Genomic DNA, 14,937 nt, shown 5'->3' on the forward strand with positions numbered 1-14,937 from the left:
TTAATATTGACAGATTTTCTGCCACATAATGTACACTGTAAATAAGAGAATTTAAAAAAAAGCAAAACACTTACACATATCAGTGATGCTAATATTACTAAAAACTTTCAGCTGCAATTCTACCAAGTTTGATGCCCGATAAATGAACCACAAGAAATTCTACATCCAGTCTAGTCATGCCAGTAGTTGGTGGAAACTCCATCCAGGGAATTTGTCATACTTGCCAACCCTTAAAAAATAAAAGATACCTGCTACATTTTTATAACAAATCCAGCCAGCACCCAGAACAGGGGACTCTGGGGAGGAAGGAAAGATTGCTGGTTGAAGCCAAAGCTGCTACAGTCAACAACTTTTCTGGTGGAAACCCCTTAGTCTTGTGTTGCCTGTCTGTATGTATTTGAATGTGATTTTGTGGATGTTCATTTGTGCGTCAAGAGTTTTGAGTGCCCACACTTGTGCCGCCTGCTGTTGTCTCAGAGTGTGGTTGTGTATTTGAGTCGCTGCTTGAGTGTGTCTATCCATGTGCCTGAGTTTGTGTGTCTGTATGTGGGTTTACTGTGCCGTTTTTGGTGGTATCTGTTTTTATTTGTGTGTATGTGCTTTTCTTTGCAGACTTGTCTGGAGGTGTGTGTGTGTGTGTGTGTACGCTGCTGTGTTTGGAGTATAATAAAGCCTTCATATGTGTTCTCCTTCCTAGATGACCTGCTCTGCTGCGTGTATCTGTGTCTGAACCAACTCGGTCCTGCCTATCTAGGGATGGAGCTTGGTGTTGGTGAGACGGTGCTGATGAAAGCTGTTGCTCAAGCCACTGGTAATAAGCGCACACACACACGAACATGTGGAAGCACTCTGCTGCACCCAAACACTTGCTTGTGCATTCCCAGCCTAACTGCTGATGCCACCCTTCTCTGAAGCTCATCAGCCAGCGAGGCTGCTGCTATTTACCGTTTCACTCTTGTTTCCAGGGCGACAATTGGACAAAATCAAAGCAGAGGCACAGGAGAAAGGAGATTTGGGCCTAGTGGCCGAGAGCTCCCGTAGCAACCAGCGCATGATGTTTCAGCCGGCCAGTCTGACAGCAGGGGGCGTGTTCAGGAAATTGAAGGAAATTGCCAGCATGAGTGGGAACTCGGTGAGCCACAGAATAACATTTTCATTAGAGGAGAGCAGTCTTGGGAAAATATTGTTTTCGCTCTATTTGCCTCTCAGTATTGAGGTCATGGACGGGAAAAAGGAAAGGAAATGTTAATGTGACGTATCGAACAAGAAATTAATAGTTTATTTGTCTGCTTCAGAGGGGCAAGGTTAATTTTCCACCATTTGAATAAGTTGTTACCTGCCTTGATTCTCTTGTACAATTAGTTGCTTTTCCCTTCTTGGTTGCTGCTGGGTCATTTTTTATTTTTATTTTTTTCCTCTGTATTGAACATGGAGTTTGTACTCGCTGGTGACCTCAGTCTTTTTGCATTCTGTCTCTTCTCGCTCTTCTTCTGTGAATCTCAATTTCCTCCCGCCTGCCTCAGGCCATGAATAAGAAAATCGACATCATCAAAGGCCTCTTTGTGGCATGCCGCTTTTCAGAGGCCCGCTACATAGTCAGGTAAAATAAGACTCTCTCTCACACACATGCACACACAGCCTTGGCTGCACGTGTGACCACAGGCATACATGGGCGTCTGCACATTTATAGACGCAGAAATGCATAATAACTCCATAACCCTCTGTGTATACGTTGGAAGTGTTTAGCCATGTATATAAAAGATGAATGTAGCCTTGGAGTCTGAAAAATACTGCAGAAGCAGAAATCTTTTAGACCTGCATTCTTTCTAATGGTTGCAAAAAGGAGCTTTTAGCAATATTGCCCTAATTCTCTCTCAATCACTAGATCCTATCTACAGTAAAGCAGAGTGTGACTGTATGATTATGGCAAAAAAACATCACAATCAACGTCCATTAGTGTTATTATTAAGTGAAATCTTGGATTATTTAACTTGATTATTCATAAAGAAGAATTTTCCTTTAACATTACATCCTTTAGTGTTATAACTGAATATAATGCACATAGGAAAAATAAATGGGGGCTTGGGAACTTCCATCTTGCAATGTCTTTATGTGCAGACAGTAAAAAGAGGAGTAGGGGTGGGAGGACTTGATAGCACAGTTAGGGCAAAGGTGAGTAGGCTATCAAGTGACCTCTTAGTGGTGTGCTGCCAAAAGCCAACCAGGTGAGAAACCTGCCACTGGGTCACCTACAGAAAGATTCTTCTAGGTGGAGCTTGTTGACCAACGCGTTTCTTGATCCAGGTGAATAGACAAAATTGTAACTGCCTTTTTTTTTTTTTTGATAATTTGAAATAATTAAGTTTGCATTACGCCTGGCTTTCTCAGTCAGGTTCACTGCTAACTCCTGAGGTCTGGTTAAAATAGAAAAAGGGGAAAAAACTCAAGTCAAGGCTGCATCCTTTATATTTTATTATTATGTTTTATTTTCAATCTCTGCTTGCAGGTGTTGTTCAAGGTAGCTAGGTACAAATAACTGAGTTGACTTGGTGCAAATAGATGTGTCTTCTGACTGCTGTTGAACTTTTGGTTCTGATGGACAGGTCTCTGGCTGGAAAGCTGAGGATTGGTCTTGCTGAGCAAAGTGTGCTCTCTGCACTGAGCCAAGCTGTCTGCTTGACCCCACCTGGACAAGGTAATTTTAAAGGAAAAGTTCTTTTTTTTGTTTTGTTTTGTTTTAAACAGCCAGGTTTCCATAAGTATATGAAAGAAGAAGAAAGAAAGCTTTTTTTCTGTTTCAATCATTCCTCCTGTGAGCACTCACCATGAAAAGATCCTTTCCTAGTGAACTTTTGGTTTAAGTGGCTGCCAAATCTTGTACAGACTTTTCAAAATCAGAACTTCTTTTACTCCGTCTCTGCATCTCACCTGAATCCAGCTGTTTTACAGTCAGTGTGGTGGTGGCTTGAAATCGCTTGCATACTCTGACATTTTACAATTCAGTGCCTTCCCTCCCTCTGTCCTTCCCTTACTTCCTTCTATTGACACTTAATAAAAATTTAAAGACATCCATGTTTCACTTTCGTTCTGGGTTATGCTAATATTTGGCATTAAATTTAAATTTTATTTAATTTTACTAATTTGTCATATGAGTTTTTCAAATCCTATTTTTTCTTGCTCTGTTGCACATATATTCAGAGGTTTCTTGCCCTATGATGTGTACAGAGCTTTGGTTAACTGGTTGGTTTAATTTATAAACGAATTTGTTACATAGCCGAGTACCTTCTGATGTAAATCATCACTCTTTGCGTTACACCAAACTCAAGAAAAGGAGAGAAGGGAGGTTAACAGTGAAAGGACTAAATATTGAAATGATTTCTACTTGATTTGCGAAACCAAACGAGTTTACTGTGCCACACTGTTGGGGCTAATAGAATCCCGATTGCCAGTCCTTGTCAGATTGTTCAGTATCAAGCTGCAGGCTTTTCAGTTTGTGCAGCAAATGATTCGGGAGTTGTTGCATTGCTACTAAACTAGGGGGGGGGGAAGAATAAGATATGAAGTATGTCATCCCTCTGTGCCTTACTTGCATTTTGAAAGCTTTAGGCATAGTTCATAATAAACTTCTCTGCACTGAAAAAACAAAACAAAACACAGATTGGGAGGTGGAGGAGGAGATTATGGATGGATCAAAGCACAATCAAATTGGTAGATGTGTCTTACACTGTGATCAAGTACATGTTTCCACCAACGATAAGCTGTTGTTGAGCCATTTCTTCTCCCGTCCCTTTCAAGAACCAGCCAACATTTCGGCAGATTTGGGAACCAGTCGTTAAATAGCATTATGCAGCAGAACTTGAGTGATTTTAGTGGGAAGAAGATCACGGCAGGCGGATTCTGGGGGTTGAATCTGCAAATCATTTGATATTTTTGTTGTGGTAGCTTCTTAAAGCCACTGATGTACACAATTCCAACTTTTAGCCCGGTAGTTTTGGGAATTTGCAAAAGGGCTTAGTTCTGATTGTTTGAGTCTCATGCGAACTTCAGATCAATGTATATTTCAAATTCATATATTTTCTCACACGGTGAACTTTGCATACTTGAAATGGTTAAAATAATTAGATTTCTGGTGGTATGATCCAATTATTCTTTGTAAAAGTTGAATCTGAATCCTAACTTGGAGGTGACAACGATGGAGGAGGAGGTGGAGTGTTAGAGCAAGTAATCATGTGCTTTATTTTTAGGCTAGTCATTAAATCAGCGTTAAAATATTCTTCACATGAATTAGAGCAGTCATAGATCAGCTTCAGCTTGAAAGAGCAGTGTACATCATCCATGGATTTGAAATATTTAACACGTTTTCTGACCTGATCTGTTGCTAAATTCATCTCTTTACGAAGAAAGTTTTGACAGCCTCGCTTTACCACCTACTTTCAGCGCTCTTACTAACACTAGACTTATTAAAATGAGTTGCTTAGTCACGACTGGAGGTGTGCTTTAATAAGAGTCAATTAGACCAGAGGCTCATAGGGGAAATTTGCATTGATCTGTGGCCTGGTCTGGAAATGTTTTTCTTAACATTTTTATTTATTTATTTAGCCACTATTTAATCAGGCAGGTCAACTCAGAGCAAATTATTTGTTGGGCTGAAGAGGCTCATGGTGATGAATAATTTAACTTAATAAATTATTATTCAGTCATAGTTTAAATGTATCATAATTATTAATGTTATACTGGGAAACAATATAATTAATTTGGACTTCACAGTGGGAATTAAATCCAGTCTTCACTGTTCATTGTTGAGCTAAATAAATAAATAAATGAATAAAAGTGAAGTGCAGCAATACTCAAGTAATTGCTGCAAGTCTTGTATATTTCCTGGCCTTTGAAGTGCTTCTGAACTCTCATCCAACAAATGTTAGGTCATACAAATGTTCAAACACTTGCAAAGATCTGTTTGAAATGCATTTTCCCCCCCCTCTTTCCTTATAGGTTTTCCTCCCACTGTGATCGACGCAGGGAAGGGAGTGAGTGCTGAGAGCAGGCGGGCGTGGATTGAAGAGAAGAGCCTCATTCTCAAACAGACTTACTGGTAACTGAAGCCTCAACAAACACCCTTGTTTCAATTTGCACTCTCTCCTCGGCACCACCACAATGCCTCATCGCCCCCTTTAAGTCCCGTCCCTCATTCTCCCTCACATTCCTTTTTTGAACATATTGATTTTTTTCTTCTCTTTTTTTGGGAGGTGAGGTGGGGGATTCTTTCCAATCACCCTGTCTCATGTCTAACTCGCTGCCCTGCTCTCTCCCATACAGCGAGATGCCCAATTACGATGTTCTGATCCCCGTTTTGCTAAAAGAGGGCATAGACCAGCTGCCCAATCACTGCAAGCTCACTCCAGGTAAGCAACCAGTCAAGAGGCAGAAAGGTTGTAAGATCCAAAGCAGTGATTGGTGTGTGTTTATTGATCAATTCAGTGGAGGTGAGTCAGTTATTTTAGTTAAGTCATTTATCACAGAAAGATAGAAGATACCCTAAACTAAGGATTAGGTCCCAATTATACTCTTGTCAGGCTATTTGTGATAAGGAGACTTGGCACCAACGTAGGAAATTAATACAAGCCACCATCTGAACGATACTAAATTGGGAAACTAAATTGGCCGTTGTTGGTCAGTTAGAGCAATCTAGCCGCTATTTTGGCAGGTAAATAATTGTTCTTCAGGGGCCTGTTTTGTTCTGAAATGTGAGATAGTTAAAGGAGCTGGTGAGTGTTTGCATAACACCAGCCAATTTGGACAAAATGTTGCAGTACTTTCATATTGGGCTTCTTGCTCTGTAAGCTGCAATTAAAGGAATTTGTTTGGTATATTTTCATTATATCATGCTATGTCTGCTGCTTTTGAAGCTTAACTTAGCAGCACAGCCCAAGGGAATGTGAGTCAGAACGTTAATATTGAGGCCAAATGGAAGTACAAACAAACTAATTTCGACTGTGGTTTTGTCACAGAAACAGTTGTGGGTGTGATGCTGATGTGTCATGTGGGAATGTGTTGTTGAAGCCAGTTTCACATTTTCTTGGTTTATTTTATTTAAATGTTTTGTTGCAAAAGGATACGAGATTCTTGGAACCAGAAGCTCTGTTAGCACTAGCCCTCCTAGTGTTAGTCTTTCTCTACACAAGAACCAGAAAGAATAGTCTTCGTCTGGTTGTTTTTAAGCTGTTTTTTAGCCGTTTACTTACTCCAGTTCTCCCACTATTCACCCTTTTTCTTCCAGGTGTACCACTGAGACCCATGTTGGCTCACCCAACTAAGGGTGTTGGCGAAGTGATGAAGAAGTTTGACGAGGCAGCGTTCACCTGCGAGTACAAATACGACGGGGAGCGTGCACAGGTCTGTGTTTGTGCAAAGTGACAGAGTGCAACTGTTTGTTTTTCTTGTATTTGGCACCAGACATATGCCTGCTGAATTTTGCATGCATATAGCTTTTGGCTGTGTTCTTTTGAGTATGAAGTATTGCTGTTCTGTGACTCTCACTGCCTGTTCACTTGACAGTGTGTATACGTGTGCCTGTGCCTATTCTTTTAAGATAAATAGTAGTGCTGCTTATACCTTGGGCCTGTGGGTAGAGTGAGCTACTTCTGCCACTGTGGGCTAGAGGGGAGGAGGTGGTGGAAGGGGGGAGATGAAGAGACATGAGGCAAGAAGGTAGAGACAGAGAAGACAAGAGAGATCAGAGAAAAAGGGAGTCCAAACCACAACAGGAGAGAAAAGAGGGTATGTGGAAATTTCGAGGGAGACGTACAGAAACGCAGCAAGAGAGAGATTGTAATGTAAACCCCTCCAGCTGTATTGTTAATTTTGGACAGTCATGCCAATAAAGTGCCTTTGAACTGAGTTGAATTGAGAAGAAGAAAGATGAAGAGCAAGAGGGAGAAACAGAAACAGAGGAACTGGATGCGAAGAGGGAGCGAGCCGGCGAGCAAGCCGTATGACGTCCTCTTCTCTCTGGCCTCACTGCAGTGGACTTTACCTTAAACGGCCAGCAGGGGGACTCACGATTCACTACTCAACCTTCTGTGTGTGTGTGAGTGTGTTTGTGTGTATGCAAATGATTGTGTGGTCAGATATCGCAGCCAACAGAAAGTCAGCTTTGCTCTGTATGACAGCTGAAGAAAAAAAAAACTGTAAATGAGCAAAATAATTAGATGTCCCTGTCTGAAGGTTAAAAAATAGACAAAATCTGCAGATATCCTAGGTAGTTAATTTGAAAAATGGGGGTTAAACACATGGTAATGGTTAGAAAAGAAATGAGCTGAATAGAAGAGACGTCACGAGGGCAAAAACGTGGACAGTTGTTGTGCTAATGTTCATATCTCTGAGTATTAATGAGCAACAGTTTCAATTAGTTTGTGAAATATCAGTTTGAGTTTGAATCCCTAAATTTATCTAAAGCTCATAATGTCAGTGTGAACAGACATGCAATAGATGTTTCTACTAGAAAAGCTAAATGACCGTAGAGAAAAAGTGACTGTTGAGTGGATAACTTGGAAGCATGTGAGTTAAGCCACACATGGCCCCACATACACTTGAAAAGAGAACAGACTACTCCTGCACACAAGACAGAAAACCCAAAGGGAACAATCATACTGAGAGAGTGTGAGAGATCAGCCTGACGATGAGCTGACCCAACACTGTGTGTGTGTGAGTGAGTGAGTGAGTGAGTGAGTGAGTGAGTGACAATGGCTTATTTGTCGTCATTGCACTCGACACAGTATGGGAAACTTCAAGATATAAGGAGCATCAGTCTTTGTCTCTCACCTGCGTTAAGATCTTGTCTGTCACTCGACTAACTCAGTTAGCTGATTGGCAAATGCAGTGAAAATAAGTTTATTACCAGAACAGATTTTCCAGCTGAAATGGTAAACCCACTGTGGTTCATTTCCCTTGGTACTAGTACCAGTCGGAAAAACAGGCAGTGTTTTGCTCCCTAGGATGTTAGAGGCATTCAGCTGTCGCCCAGCAGTACAACACAAAGGCTTTTTATTTATCTTTATTTGGCGTGTTTAACAACACAGCAGCAGTATACTCATGGATACAGCCTGGTCTGTACTCTGTGTATGGCTTATTTAGTCACAAATACAAAGCGGTACTAGTACAGATGAAATGTTCTACAGTTTTACTCCATGTTTATGCACGCTACTGCCACCTCAAGGCCAACTTTACCCAGCGTTCCAGCTAAAAGGTCTGACTGGGAAGTCAGAATTTATGACTTTGTACTTCAAATGGAATGTAGCATTAGTTTCTTAAAGGGGAACTATTAGGCTTTTCCTTATTTTCTGAAATATGCATACTGTTACACTGGTAGATTTTCATGTTAAACATGGACATATTTTCAAATAATGAGCTCAGTGTATGCACAAGTAATCCCTGTGAGCCTAAAGCCAGGCTTCAGATTCTTCTAAATGCTCTATCTCAAACAGTTTAGTCTACTTTTGACTCTGTTTGATGTTAGTGGATCTCCCTACATCTCATATCAGGCACACAGCTATAGCTGAGAGTACAGGAGCCCCAGAAGAAAGCTGGCTTAAAGGGAGACGAGCTAAAACGGCTTGTTTCATACGCTGGATTAACTGAGCGGCTGCACCTAAACAAAGGATAAAATAAATGAAGAATATTTTGAACTGAATCAGTAAAATATAAATATAAAGCTACAACTTAATATATTTCCTCTGCATCATCTTTTTTTCTTTGTTTTACGTGACACTTGAATCAAACTAGACTGTCTTGCATTAGCAGAGGAGCAGCTGCTAACATTTTCCACATAAGATGTGTTTATGCACATTATGCGGTGAACTGCAGATAACCCGTGTATTGGAAGAATTAAGAGCCTAATAGACAATTACTGTAGTTTTGTATATGAAGCACAACACAATAGTAAAAGTAAAACACAAGCCATTATGTTGCATATGTAGACAGCTGGATTGATTAAGCTAAGGTGTTTATCCTGTTGCATGAGATGGACTGCTGAAACACATTATGTGTCAGCGTAGCTGTCTTGTGATTTTCTGCCATTTACTTGCTCATTTGGTCATTTCGGTGACCTGACAGTTAATCCATTAATCTAGAAAATAATTGGGAGACTAATTGTTGAAGCCTCAGTTTAATGATCACCCCTACACTAGGTAGGAAAAACCTTCTCCTCTGAGTGACCATAAATGTTGTCAGCTGTATGTTCCTTCAGAATACATATTTACATAAAGATAGTCATTAGTCTGGAAGACTGAGCCGATTACCGGAATAGATTGACAGAAAACTGGTGCTAATTGGTCAGGAATCCATCCTGTGTGCATGTATGTATTGATAATGCTTGCATGATTTCATAATCTTACTGTGTGGGTAGTTGCTCTCTTCATTCCCAGGACTTATTTCTTCATTCTGTCCCCAAAGCTCCCACTTAATTGGGCAAAAGGAGCATTTGAATTTTAAGTACCGTATTTCCCGGACTACAAAGCGCACCTGAATATTAGCCGCACAAGCTAAAATCAGGGGAAAATCCTGTTTTGTACATACATTAGCCGCACCTGACTAAAAGCCGCAGGTGTTTCAATGTTGACTTATCATATGTAAGAGAATATGCACAAAGCGAATTGTCAGGAAAGAGATGGCTGTTTGGAGACACACCCCTTTTATTAATATTTTGAAAAACAAGTTATGGGTACATATTTGCACATGTGCTGTGCTTCATAAATGAGTAACAAATGTAGTACATAACAGTAACCTACAGCACACCAGAAAAATAGATTCGGACTACCTTTTAGGCTCAGGTGCAGTGACACGGCTTTAACAAGAAGAAAAGTCAGTCATTCACCACCATCTTCCTGCGCACTAAAACCACCAAAGTCCTCTTCTCCAGTGTCGGAAACGAACAGGCTCAGGATGGCTTCGTCATCCACTCTCAGCTTCTTTCCTTCGTTGTCACTTTCAAAACCAAAGAAATCCTCATTGTCAGTGTCAGAGTCGAACACCCTCTGAAGGGCCGTGGCGGTGTCCTCCTCTTCATCATGCAGCAGTCCAGCCCTTCGAAATCCGTTGGTGATCGTGGATGTTTTCACACTTTTCCACGCTGTCAGAATCCACTGGTGGTGTTGAGCATAACTTGCTTTTCGCAAGTTTATCGCCGCTGGTCATCCACGACTCCCGCTGAACGCGTAGCGCTACTTTGAAGTTTGTTTTTCGCGCTACTTGTACGGCACTATGTTGCCTGGCGGATGGACATGTGACCAACATACCACTCTTGAACCCCGATCCTTCCGCCAGGCAACGTAGTGCCGTACAACAGCAGAACAAACAAAACAAATCGTCTTACGATATCACAAAAATCATGGACAATCCATAGAAAAGCCGCACCTGACTAAAAGCCGCAGGGTTCAAAGCTTGTGCAAAAAGTAGCGGCTTATAGCCCGACAATTACGGTAATATCAACTAAAGCTTGGTGAGCTGGTCTTACTAAATGAATTGAAGGTAATTTTAAATGATTTGGAATCGGTAAAATCTGACTGTGAATGCTATCGTGTCTATCTTTGTGTATTTAGTGAGCTGCCTGTCCCAGTCAGAACACTTTCGCACAAGAGATTTTAAATGTATCTTCTGCATAAAGAAGGATAAATGTAGCAGGCACCTCATGTGTAGACTGAATGTTTTCCTTTAAATATCCTGTTAAACAACATAAGTTATGATTTTATATTTGCCCGAATACGTTTGTCCTATCTGACACTTCAACTATTATACTGTTATCTTGGCATAATAAGAGCCGGTAATGAATTCCACCTACACATGCATCTCCTGTGGTTAGTTGTTAATAACAATAGCTGTTGTTCTTCCTCCTTGAGGTCCATGAATTCTTTACAAGTCGATCCATCTGTATCTGAATGCAACATCAAGTCTCTTTTTGTTGTTGTTGTTGTAATTTTACATGTTTTAACCAACACATAAATCATGCTGTTTTGTGTTTATCTATTTTATTGCGACTTTTTTTGTTTTCCTCTACAGATTCACATTTTGGAGGGTGGCGAGGTTCGAATATTCAGCCGCAACCAGGAAGACAACACCAGCAAATACCCAGATATCATCTCCCGCATTCCCAAGGTAAAACACTTCGACACCGCAGCTCAGCCCTTTGGGAGAGAGGAGAGTGTGATTGTCAAATGAGGCCTTTTACAGCGTAGCGGATAACAGCTGAACACATTTATCCTGCTCACTGCCTCGTCACTTTGGTTCTTCTTCTCGCCTATCTCTCATCTGTCTCGTTTCCATGTGCATACTTCTCCTTTCTGCCTTAGATTTGTCACAGTTGGAAACCCCTGTTCAGTTTATTTGTTCTTTCCTGTCCTTACTCTCCCTGCACTCATCGAGAGCTGCTGCTGGCCATTAGATTTCTTTTTTTGTTTTAAGTCTACTGAGTTGTCCACTCAGGATGGGAATTTTAACCAGCTTGTCATCTCTCTAATAGATGTCAAAAACACACATTGTTGCAGTTTTACCTTTAAATTTCAGCCGTGGGAAGGCTTGCCAAATTAGTGAGGATCTGCTTGAGTGGGGAGTGAGAAAAAGAGCACCACTACCTGAAACTTTGGCACTTGGCCTGAGGTTATCTGAGCGTGCTCACTGCTTCAGTGCCTGCCGAGTGTGTTTTTCTGCTGTAGTAAGGAACTGCAGTCAAGTACCAAATGAATCTACATCAGTTTGCACTCTGCTCTCATTTATTTTGTTTTCAAGCCTTTTGTTGGATGCACAGCTATTATTGAAACGTCATTGACATTAAAATAAATTCCCATCTGGTCTGTGCTAATTAGAGCAGATTATCGAATCAGATGAATTCTCAGAATAGATGTGTAATATTTCTAATGGGTTCCTGTGCAAGAATTTATTAAGATGTTATTAATTACTAGAGCTTGTTAGTGGAAACAGGTGGTGTTTCTCACAACAAATTCAGGAAAAAAAATGGCAACACAACACCGGTAGCAAAAAAGCAAAAGAATCACATCATGTCATAATTTTGGTAAATTTCAGTTTAAGTATTTTAGTTTGCAGGTCAGACTTGACCTTTTGTAGAGTTCACACTTTGTTTCCTCATGTTGCAAGGTATTTTGTGGTGTCAAGGTTGTCATTAATTAGATCCTAGACGTATTTTGTTGACTTCAAGGGGAGAATGCGAAGATGCAGACCTGAAGGTTGCAGTTGCAGGTCAAACATGCAACTAATTTTCCAGTGTATGACTCATGATGGTTCACAGAGGTCATGTTCCCTCCGGACGTCAGTACAGTCAGCCGTTAATTGTTCCAACCTGTGAACATATCATCAGGGAATAAGCACCCCCCCAAATCTAATCAGTGTCTTGTGTTAAACTGATTGGCTCTTTATGTGCGGCTGTGTTTTGTTTTTAAATGCCTCTCTGAGTTCATCACCGACTAAATCTGTGCTGCTTGAGTTTAGTTTCACTTCTACATTTTATCTATAAGAAGATATTTATAACATTTATCAATGATAATATCTTATTCTTTATTATTTTGCTGATAGAATCCAAATTTGTTTTCTCTAGAGGAGAAAAAACTGGACCTAAAGAGGTGTTTAACCCTTCAGCCACAGAAAGCTGAATTTCATCATCACTCCACCTCGTGGGTGGTGTGGACACCCAAGTTTGTTATCATGATTACTCAAGAATGAGGTGACGTTGGATTTTAAAATTGATACAATAGTTCCATCTACCCAAATCGCAGCGACCTCGACCTCAATTTCATGGTCAGAGGGCAACTTTTCAGAAAAACTTTTAGGCTTTTCACATTTCTATCATAGATGCATTTACTAGGAGCCTGAGGGTCAACACCAGCAGCCATTAGTATTTTTGAAGTTGATACGGTGGGGTAATAAAATTGTTGCTCAGCTTCAATTAAGCTCATTTGAGTAACTGAGTTTGACCATCTCCATTACGTTCATGCTGTTTATGCTTCTTAAAACATTTTCAGTGGTTTGTCTGACTAATAGTATGACTTGCTTTGTTGTCCACAATATTGAAGAAGTTTGTGCTTCTGGAGTCAAATTCCTTAGTAGTTTGTTCCATAGGTCTAACAAGCAGACATGTTTGTCTGCATTGCATTTCTGCACTTCATGGTAAAAGCTCGCTAACATATCTGGCTGGTGTCCCCATCTGGTCCCAGGATACAGCTTCTGACTCCAGAAATGTAGCATGGCGGTGTCCACGATGCTAAAGTTAAGGTTTTGAGAATGTTGAGCCAAAACCAATGGCTGATGTCACAGTGCCTTTACCCTCCACAGTCTTTGGTCTGAACACAGTGTAGGAAAACAGCTGGTGTGCATAACCTCCACTTCCACAAGTTGGACAACATTGCTCAGCTTTGTGCAGCCTTCAGACAACCATGTAAAATTCTGGTTTAAATGAAATAGCAAGTTTGGAGGCATATGAGCTTGATGAACTGGACAGATTGGAACCAGTTTCCTAGTTCTCGATTCTCATCTCTACAATACTTCTTTCCCATCGACTGTTGGCTGCGTCTGCCAAATCAGTTTTCCTGTTGACTCCTGGGGGAGCATAGGTCTGCAACAACACCACGCCAACGGACTCTGTTCTGGGCTGCTCTCTTTAGCTGGGTCCACGTCATTCCGACGGCCTTCACTTTGCTCTCGACAGATCTTCTCCACGTCTGTTTGGGTCTCCCCACTGGCTGCGTCTGCCAACAGTTGATAAATTGTCGATGTGCTTATACTTACTGACAGGTAGTTCTAACTTGGGACACAGGAAACTTGTGGGGTGTAAAGGGTTAAACAATAACAATATTTGTATTATATGTTTCACTTAAGACCACTTAATTTACACTAACTTGCTTTACATAACTTCTTGATATCCTCTTTCACATTCAATGCTTTCCAACGACGGGGAACTCTCACGTCTTTGTGGGTTTAAGTCACAACTGATTAACTTCATCCCTATTCAAATGGTTGAAAGCTGGCTGAGAAGCATTTGCATGATGTTCCTATCTTTCCCCTCTTTCATTCCCTTATATCTCCTTACTGTCAGTTTTCTAGGAGACCCTTTTCACTTCAGACAGTTTGACTCATCAAGCAGGAAACGCTTAGGTGGAACTAACATTAACGGCTGCTCTGGTCCATTAAGTAGTCGAGGAAGCCTTTCCAGTCGGTGTACAGTAACAAACCCCGGACCCAGCTCATCTAAGTGGCATAAAACCACCGTTAATGTTATCGATTATATATTATATTATTATGTGGTTTTCCTGTTTTGACATGTTATATTGTCAGCTATGAAAAAGATCTATAAAAAGTCTAAAAAATCCAAAAAGAAAAGCTAGCAGACTGCTGTGAAAGAGCTTTAGGGATTAATTCTGTTATTTAAAATAAGATTTTTTTCAAAATAAGATTAAAGTTATTTGACCTTGTTTAGTTTTAAGATTTTAGATTTTAAGATTTTGTTCACATAAACTCTGCCACATGGGAGGAAAGTAAAATCTCTTTCCTCATCCTGCTGGACAGTAGCTTTTTGCCAACATGACTCAAATGATAGCTCATATCTCACCTCAGTCAATCTAACCTCTGTATCCCATCTTCTCTCATAACATCTGCACTCTAACTTTCCCTCACACCGACTTTCATCTTTCTGATATTTTCCTCCCTTTTTTTTAATAACTTTAAAAGCTACACGGATCTTTGTCTCTCACACTCACCTTATTGCTCTCTCCGTCCACTTCCCTCATGTCTGCCTGTCTAATCATTCCCCGCCTTTCTTCTTCATTACGTCTTGATGATACTTGTTCAATTCTTCACTACTCCTAGCTCGCTCTCTTCTTTTTTTCCCCCCACCTCTCTTTCTCCACTCTTGTCTTATTCAGCCTCTCTTCCTCTCAT

The 14,937-nt window shown here is 40.7% G+C and overlaps 1 protein-coding gene across 1 annotated transcript in view; it reads left to right on the forward strand.

Annotated features, from left to right (window-relative positions):
* lig1 (ligase I, DNA, ATP-dependent) overlaps positions 1-14,937 on the forward strand; it is a 64,510-nt gene that overhangs the window by 20,835 nt on the left and 28,738 nt on the right. The window contains exons 11-18 of the mRNA XM_085377785.1: positions 698-811; positions 966-1,132; positions 1,524-1,600; positions 2,604-2,695; positions 4,993-5,092; positions 5,317-5,402; positions 6,278-6,393; positions 11,053-11,148. Of these exons, the coding sequence (XP_085233911.1) occupies positions 698-811; positions 966-1,132; positions 1,524-1,600; positions 2,604-2,695; positions 4,993-5,092; positions 5,317-5,402; positions 6,278-6,393; positions 11,053-11,148 (848 nt within the window). The remainder of the gene's footprint in view (positions 1-697; positions 812-965; positions 1,133-1,523; positions 1,601-2,603; positions 2,696-4,992; positions 5,093-5,316; positions 5,403-6,277; positions 6,394-11,052; positions 11,149-14,937) is intronic.

This window comes from Diplotaxodon limnothrissa, linkage group LG18, assembly GCF_057381915.1.
Source record: "Diplotaxodon limnothrissa isolate DT_005_m linkage group LG18, D_limnothrissa_male_GT1.1, whole genome shotgun sequence".
NCBI lineage: Eukaryota > Metazoa > Chordata > Actinopteri > Cichliformes > Cichlidae > Diplotaxodon > Diplotaxodon limnothrissa.